This window comes from Rasamsonia emersonii (assembly GCF_000968595.1).
Source record: "Rasamsonia emersonii CBS 393.64 chromosome Unknown ctg1118621759968, whole genome shotgun sequence".
NCBI lineage: Eukaryota > Fungi > Ascomycota > Eurotiomycetes > Eurotiales > Trichocomaceae > Rasamsonia > Rasamsonia emersonii.
Window position 1 is genome coordinate 253,525 of NW_013563319.1, and position 8,041 is coordinate 261,565.

Consider the following 8,041-nt stretch of genomic DNA (forward strand, 5'->3'; position numbering starts at 1 on the left):
CAGTGCTGAACAGCAGGCACTACTTCGCACGACCGTGAGATGCGTTTGTGGACTCTAATAATAATAATGGTGTCGAAAGAAAAAATACCGGCACGTCTATCACATGGAGAGATGCTTAGGTATGCGTGGAGACACAGATCAGGTCCGCGCTCTACTGTCTTTGGGCGCCGGTGAGCCGCGGCCTCGGGGTCTCTAGTCTTGAAGCCGACCCCAGTCACGCTTATCTATTCAACAATTCATCCATCGAACTTTGGTATAAGAATCCTTGTATCTTAATTCGTTCCCACGAGAATCGATTAATATAATCAGCCAGAAAAAAGAAAGGATCGCTCATATCGGCCACACCGTTCCACACAGTCTCGTGATTCGGACCGAGGCGTCGTTTTATCTCCCCTCACGGTTCAGGCGGAGCGTTACCTAATCGCCCGGGCGCAACCGTGAAAATGCGGAGGTTCGTATCCCCGCACGGACCGTCCACCTCCGTCCTCCAGGGGTTTGTCGCTCGGCTGCCGAACCGGCGCCACGTGACTATTCACGGGTGTCGCGTCGTCGGGCGCGTCGCGTCTTGAAGATACCCAATGTGTTAGTAAATCGCGGCTGCGGTGATTCCTCCAACAACCAGCATCACGACCAGAAGCCAGAAACAGCCAGCATGATCCGACAAGACTTCCATCGAATTGACCCCAAACGGAGGGCCACCCTCGACTACAAAAAGAAGCAGTTCGCAACACCCACGTACAAGCAACAGGAGTATCCCCATCGGCTCAACTTCTACGATGTGCCGCCGACGGCAGAGATTACGCTGGAGCAGTTCGAGCAATGGGCCATTGACAGATTGAAGGGTGTGTAGTGACCTCTAATCTCTTCTGTTTGCCTCTCTGACCGCTTTGCAGTTCTTGCGGAAATTGAAGCCTGCTCGTACCGCAACAAGACGCCTGCAGAGACGGAAGCGCATATTACCCCTCTCCTGAAGAAGTTCCTTCCCCTGTCCGCGAACACGTCGTCTGCTTCTGGTGCAGCCGACCAGCGACTGAAAAATGAGCGTCAGAAGGACCACTACTCCCATTTCATTCTGCGCCTCGCCTTTGCGGCCACCGAGGATCTCCGCCGGCGATTCGTTCGTGCCGAAACCATGCTCTTCAAGTTCCGCTTCCAGCAGGATGACACCAGGGAGCGACGCGCCTTTATCGAGAGTCTGAATCTGGACTGGGAACCTGTGAGTGATGAGGAGAGGCAGGAATTGAGCGAGCACCTTGTCAGCGCGACCCCAGGGTTGCGGCGATCCGACGAGGAGACCTGGTACAAGGTCGACTGGGAGCGGGTTCCCGAACTGGTTGAGCGTCGAGCGGTCTATCTGAGGAAAGGCAAGGCCTATGTTCCTGGAAGGGAGCAGCAGAGCATGATCGTCGCAGAATTCACCGCCCGTCTGGAGAAGGCCATGGAGGTAATCACCCAAACTCTCTCCACAGGCACAATCTTGTTGCACGTTCTCACCAGTTCCCTAGTTGACGAGCCGAGCGCTGCCTCGTTTGGATGAGGACGACCGTCTGACTCCAATCCTCAACCATCTTTCCAAGAATTTCGGAAGCGCCGAATCGGTATATTCACAGGGCGAAGGTGTTGTCGACGGAGCCCCAATGACTGCGGCTTCCATCGACCACCTGTCACAGCACTTCCCGCTGTGTATGCGAAATTTGCACATGACACTCCGGAAAAACGGTCACTTGAAGCATTTTGGCCGTCTTCAGTATACCCTTTTCTTGAAGGGTATCGGTCTCTCCCTCGACGAGTGCATTGTGTTCTGGCGTCAAGCTTTCCGAGGATTCACCGAGAGTGAATTCAACTCCAGGTACAGATACAATATTCGCCACGCCTACGGTGATGTCGGTGGTGATGCGAACCGTCGAAATCGGGGTTATCCGCCGTACTCGTGCCAAAAGATCCTCAACGACAATGCTCCGGGAACGGGTCAGACTCACGGTTGCCCCTATCGCCACTTCTCTGTCGACAATCTCATCACGCTCCTTCAGGCTACCGGTGTCCATGATAAGGAGCTTCTACGCGAGGTACGAGAGGATGTAGAAAAGACTCGGTACCACATTGCCTGCAACAGAGTCTTCGAGTGGGTTCACAAAGCCGAGATCAAGAAGGTGAAGGAGGACGGCACCTGGAGCCAAACGGATCTCGACACCATTGTCCATCCAAATACTTATTTCAAGCGCAGCTATCTCCTCAAGCATATGGGAAAGCCATCCAGGGACAGTTCCTAAGAGGCACAGCGCAAGCTCCCAGGTCTCTTATTGTTGATATTGTGTCTTGATGTTATGTTTACGGTCTTCAGCATTGGATTCAGGCGTTCAGGACTAGGTTTGTCGGGTGGTTTGATTTTTTTTTTCATGACTTGGAAAGATAAATGCCGCGGGTACTGCATTAATGAAATTACGAACGAATATTATAGCTGCCCCTGCAGTAGGACCTGTAAATCATTTTGTATTTATTTAACGACTCCCGATCAATTGAAGAAATTGCACATGAGGATGTAACCGCTGCTGATTCCCAAATCATCATGAAGGGTCAAAACGACCTCTCCGAGCCAGGTGCCCAGCCATGGGTAAGTTATTCTACGCTCGACGCGAAAACAGCTTCATCATGGAATGGACAGAAGCTGGCAACCGTAATGTGAAAGTCGGCGACTGACTGTTCAATGTAGGGAAAAAGAAAAAAGAAAAACGGTGCGGAGGAGCTTGGGGAGGTTTTTAAAGCCCGCTAGCGCCACGGTGCGGCAGGCGGTAGCGACCAAGAATGCTGCAACCTGGCCTCATGCCACATGCCCACAACAGTTCCCCCTCAGGTCGACCAAGCCACCGTCCATCGATCACGACTACGGGGCTGCCTCACACGGGCGCTGATTATGCTAGGGGACAGATCTCCTGAACATACTGCTTGAAATTAGAGAGCTTCTGGGCCACCGTCTCGCCTATCTCCCCGTCCCCAATTCCCCCCGGATCGGCTGTTGATAGCCCAGCATCAGACAAGATGGACTACGACGCGTTGAAAGACCAGTGGAGCGATGTCGAAGACCGCGATGGCGTCAGGCTCAGCTGGAATACGTTTCCCAGCACTCGCATGGTCAGTTTGAGACCCTATATGTTCCTGCATGCCTAATTGTTTGTCGCAACTGACCGTCCGCGCAGGAGGCATCCCGCTTAGTTGTCCCCATCGGAGCTATGTACACTCCGCTCAAGGAGAAGCCAGACGCGCCGCTACTCCAGTATGAGCCAGTGACGTGCAAACAGCCTTGCAAAGCGGTTCTGAATCCCTATGCGTATGTTGCTATTTGGGTCTATTCTTCAGGGCCTCGATGCTGACAGGTGGCAGCAATGTTGATGTCCGTGCTCGGATCTGGATATGCCCCTTCTGTCTCATGCGCAACCCGCTCCCTCCTCATTACAAAGATATCACGGAGAATGCTATTCCTCCGGAGCTTCACCCGCAGAGCACGACGATCGAGTACCGATTGGCGCGTCCGGCTCCAGCTCCGCCGATCTTTCTCTTTGTCGTAGATACCTGCCAGGATGAGGACAGCCTCAAGTCCCTGAAGGATTCCCTCATTATGAGCTTGTCCCTGCTGCCGCCGACTGCGCTGGTTGGTTTAATCACATATGGCACCATGGTATGACTCCGGCTTCCCATTTTCGTCCAGCAAGCTTAACCACTGACGTTGGTCGTCTAGGCTCAAGTTCACGAACTCGGTTACACCGAGTGTGCCAAGTCTTACGTCTTCCGAGGAAACAAGGACTACCCCGCGAAGCAGGTGCAAGAGATGCTCGGTCTTCTCCCCCCTGGCTTGCGTCAGGGTGCTCCGCCGCCTCAAACTGGGCGCCCTCCAGCGCCTCCTGCAGCGCGATTCCTCCTCCCGGTCCAGCAGGCTGAATTCCAGATCACCAATGTGCTGGAGCAGCTGCAGCGCGACCCTTGGCCTGTTGCGAACGACAAGCGACCTCTTAGATGTACGGGTGTTGCCATTAGTGTTGCTGTTGGTCTGCTGGAAACATCTTTCCAGAATGCTGGTGGACGTATCATGCTCTTTACGGGCGGGCCGGCTACTGAAGGCCCAGGCCTTGTTGTTGGGCCTGAACTGAAAGAACCTATTCGATCTCACCATGACATCGATAGAGACAACATCAAATACTACAAGAAAGCGGTGAAGGTAAGCTAGTTGTGAAACCTTGCCGTCTTTACATTAAGACTAACCCTGCCAGTTCTACGACAACCTTGCTAAGCGCGCTGCGCACAATGGACACGTCGTCGACATCTTTGCTGGCTGTCTGGACCAAGTCGGTCTTTTGGAAATGAAGAATTTGGCGAACTTCACAGGCGGTCACATGGTCCTGACTGACAGCTTCACCTCGTCCCAATTCAAACAGTCTTTTGTCAGAGTCTTTGACAAGGACGAAAATGATAACCTGTTGATGGGCTTCAATGCCTCTCTGGAGGTCCTCACTACCAAGGAGCTCAAGGTCACTGGTCTCATTGGCCATGCAATCTCCCTCAATAAGAAATCGAGCAGCGTCGGCGAGACCGAGTGCGGCATCGGCAACACGTGCGCTTGGAAGATGTGCGGGATTGACCCCCAGTCGAGCTATGGCATTTACTTCGAGATCGCAAATCAGGGTGGACCAGCACCGATGCAGCAGGGTCCTCAGCGGGGAATGATTCAGTTCCTCACATATTACCAGCACTCCTCCGGCCAGTACCATCTCCGAGTCACTACCATTGCTCGTAACCTGAGTGGCCCGGCGGGTGATCCAGCTATTGCACAGTCCTTTGACCAGGAGGCTGCTGCCGTTTTGATGTCGCGCATCGCTGTTTTCAAGGCCGAGGTGGATGACGGCCCCGACGTGCTCCGATGGGTCGACCGGATGCTGATCAGGCTCTGCTCTCGTTTTGCGGACTACCGAAAGGATGATCCCACATCCTTCCGCCTGGAGAAGAACTTTACTCTTTACCCGCAATTTATGTTCCATCTTCGCCGAAGCCAGTTTTTGCAGGTCTTTAACAACTCACCTGATGAAACTGCATTCTATCGACATGTGCTCAATCATGAAGACGTCGGCAATTCTTTGATTATGATCCAGCCTACGCTCGACTCATACTCCCTTGAGCATGAAGGAAGCCAACCGGTACTCCTGGACTCTGCCTCAATCCAGCCGACTCACGTTCTTCTCCTCGACACCTTCTTCCACATCCTCATTTTCCATGGAGAGACTATAGCCGAATGGAGAAAGGCCGGATACCAGGACCAAGAAGGTTACGAAAACTTCCGGGCTCTCCTGGAGCAACCCAAGGAGGATGCAAAAGTATGCTTATCGTTCCCTTTAGCTCGGCAGAAATGTCTCGCTAACTTTTGCCTCAGGAACTCATTGCCGATCGTTTCCCGCTTCCCCGTTTCATCATTTGCGACGCCGGTGGCTCACAGGCACGGTTCCTGCTTTCGAAGCTCAACCCGTCTACGACTCACTCGACTGGAGGTTACGGTGGAGGTGTGACGGCGCAGACCATCTTCACGGATGATGTCTCATTGCAGACATTTATGGAACACTTGATGAAGTGAGTGGAGATTGCTAGAACCATGCGCTGTCGTGACTTGCTGACAATTGAACGCAGGCTTGCCGTTTCGGGAACCAACTAAACATCACGAGGTAATAATAGCAAGATGCTCTCACGTAAAATACGGTGTGATTGTGTGTTGGCTGTGTGTACCTTTTTAGCGAGTTGCTCGTCTTTCCTAGCAGAAATATAGCCGTAGATTGAATGATTGATACCATTTCACCTAATAATCACCTTTTGTTCACCCACGCCAGCGATGGCTATTGCATCGTAACCTGAGCTTGTGTCACGTGACTTATTTCGGGGTTGTGCCCTAGCCGGCATGGGGCCCTCGCTTAGCCTAGCCGCTGCCACCCCAATAACCTTTTCAATTCCGGAGCGCTCGTGAACTTTTCCTCCGCCATCCACCTCAACAACAATCCAAGGAAGATCGACGACCTTTCGCATTCGCCATGCGTAAGTATCATCTCCTTGGATAGGCGCTAGCCTGGCGACTGACATGATGTCCTTTTTTCCTCCATAGCTCCCAAGTTCGATCCCAATGAGGTGAAGATCATCCACCTGAGGGTGACCGGTGGTGAAGTCGGAGCCCAGTCTGCTCTGGCTCCCAAGGTCGGTCCTCTTGGTCTGTCTCCCAAGAAGATTGGTGAAGATATCGCCAAGGCCACTAGCGACTGGGTGAGTTTTGGAAAATTTCGAGGTTCTATGAGTTGGACGACCGAACCGCTAATCTTTTTGCTGTACAGAAAGGTCTCCGTGTGACGGTCAAGCTCACCATCCAGAACCGTCAAGCTCAGATCTCTGTTGTCCCTTCGGCGTCTTCCCTGGTCATCAAGGCCCTGAAGGAGCCTCCTCGTGACCGCAAGAAGGAGAAGAACATTAAGCACACCAAGTCGATCCCCTTGGATGAGATCATCGACATTGCCCGCACCATGCGCAGCCGCAGCTTTGCCAAGGAGCTGAAGGGCACTGTTCTGGAGATCCTGGGTACTGCTTTCTCTGTTGGCTGCCAGGTTGATGGCCGCAGCCCGAAGGAAGTCAGTGACGACATCAAGGCCGGAGAGATTGACAGTATGTTTGGACCGCAGCTTTGTCTGATGAGATTGATGCTAACGGTTGCCTAGTTCCTGCCGAGTAAAAAGTTGGTCATGATTTTTCGTAACAGCACATAATATGTTTTTGCTGTGCTAGATATGAGAATATGATGACTTCAAAAATTTACGAGCCATGACCATTTGTTTCACTATGATCCGCGTACAGTTCCTACCGCTTGTGATATTAGCTCAAGAATACCGTTTTGGATGCTTGTTGCTCTTTAACAGCGACTAGCCCATGCTCATTGCAAGGCAACTCGTTCATACGAATGACTGCCGACCTTTGCGACACTCTGGCCGATACCATCCATTCCCGTTCTGGGATTGGAGCTGTACCCCACGGTATCGGCTTATTTTGTGCAAAGAAGATTGAAACAGACCGCTTACTCACCGCGGTATCCTTTGAGGTTCGCTTCCCTCGGTGGATATGGCGGTCCATCATATTGGTCGACATGCCCGTAGATTGATCAGCGTTGCGTTTAGTTCTAGAAATTGAATTCTCGTTACTCCTCGTCAAGTATACTACTGTTCGTAGATATATTCCAAGTGTGTGTACATATCCTAGATTCCAAGTTGGCAATATAAGCACAAATTATGGATGTATGAACAGCATAAAAGCCACAAAATCGATCTCAACCAGACTTTGCATGTGATATCTATCTACTTAACGTATAGGATAGATACTAATTAGGCCTCCTCCAGTTTACTGTAGATCTATCCGTAAACGACATTGACAATACTCCGTATATATATCCCGTACACCGGTTGGCAGCGATGAGATTAATTCTGTTTGCCTGAAAAAAAATCCCTGTTTGTCATCGTTTGCCCTGCGACTCAGGTTGGTTATACGAACAATTTCAATCAAGTAAGGGCTTTACTCTTTAGTAGTTCTTTTTTCAAACAAATAGGTAATTAATTAAATTTCAATCAATCAATCAACGGTAACATCCTGTTCCCTTTTCGAAATAACGTAATCCACCACCGAGCTGGTCACACCACCGAGCTGGTCAGCCACAACACCAACACCGAGTTTTTGACTATTACTACCACCACCACCACCCACCACCACCTAATGGCCGATATATCTAGGGAGGAACGTCTTCAATTGGCCCTTCAGGCCTATAAAAAGGGCCAATTTCCATCAATCCGAAAGGCTGCAGATGCATTTGACGTGCCTAAAAGCACCTTAATAACATGTGTCAGTGGGACTACTTCTCGCAAAGATTCAATCGCCAATTGTCGAAAATTGACAGAGACTGAAGAGAATACACTTTCAACATGGATTCTGGATATGGACCGACGTGGTTTACCTNTGCGAATATCAACTGTACGCTATC

At 51.2% G+C, this 8,041-nt stretch overlaps 3 protein-coding genes across 3 annotated transcripts; all 3 read left to right on the forward strand.

Moving 5' to 3' along the window:
* Positions 1-652: 652 nt before the first annotated feature.
* Positions 653-2,270, forward strand: T310_0956 (DNA primase large subunit; the record flags this gene model as incomplete). The annotated part of the gene is made up of 3 exons (XM_013476249.1): positions 653-842; positions 894-1,444; positions 1,506-2,270. The coding sequence occupies 3 exons, from the start codon at positions 653-655 to the stop codon at positions 2,268-2,270; spliced, it is 1,506 nt and encodes a 501-aa protein (XP_013331703.1).
* Positions 2,271-2,566: 296 nt separating this feature from the next.
* Positions 2,567-5,692, forward strand: T310_0957 (Protein transport protein Sec23; the record flags this gene model as incomplete). Its single annotated transcript, XM_013476250.1, has 9 exons — positions 2,567-2,611; positions 2,711-2,732; positions 2,954-3,129; positions 3,195-3,325; positions 3,379-3,673; positions 3,734-4,210; positions 4,263-5,360; positions 5,417-5,610; positions 5,668-5,692. 9 exons carry the CDS (start codon positions 2,567-2,569, stop codon positions 5,690-5,692), a joined length of 2,463 nt encoding a protein of 820 aa, XP_013331704.1.
* A 370-nt stretch (positions 5,693-6,062) lies between these two features.
* Positions 6,063-6,748, forward strand: T310_0958 (60S ribosomal protein L12; the record flags this gene model as incomplete). The annotated part of the gene is made up of 4 exons (XM_013476251.1): positions 6,063-6,066; positions 6,134-6,288; positions 6,357-6,681; positions 6,735-6,748. 4 exons carry the CDS (start codon positions 6,063-6,065, stop codon positions 6,746-6,748), a joined length of 498 nt encoding a protein of 165 aa, XP_013331705.1.
* Positions 6,749-8,041: the final 1,293 nt, after the last annotated feature.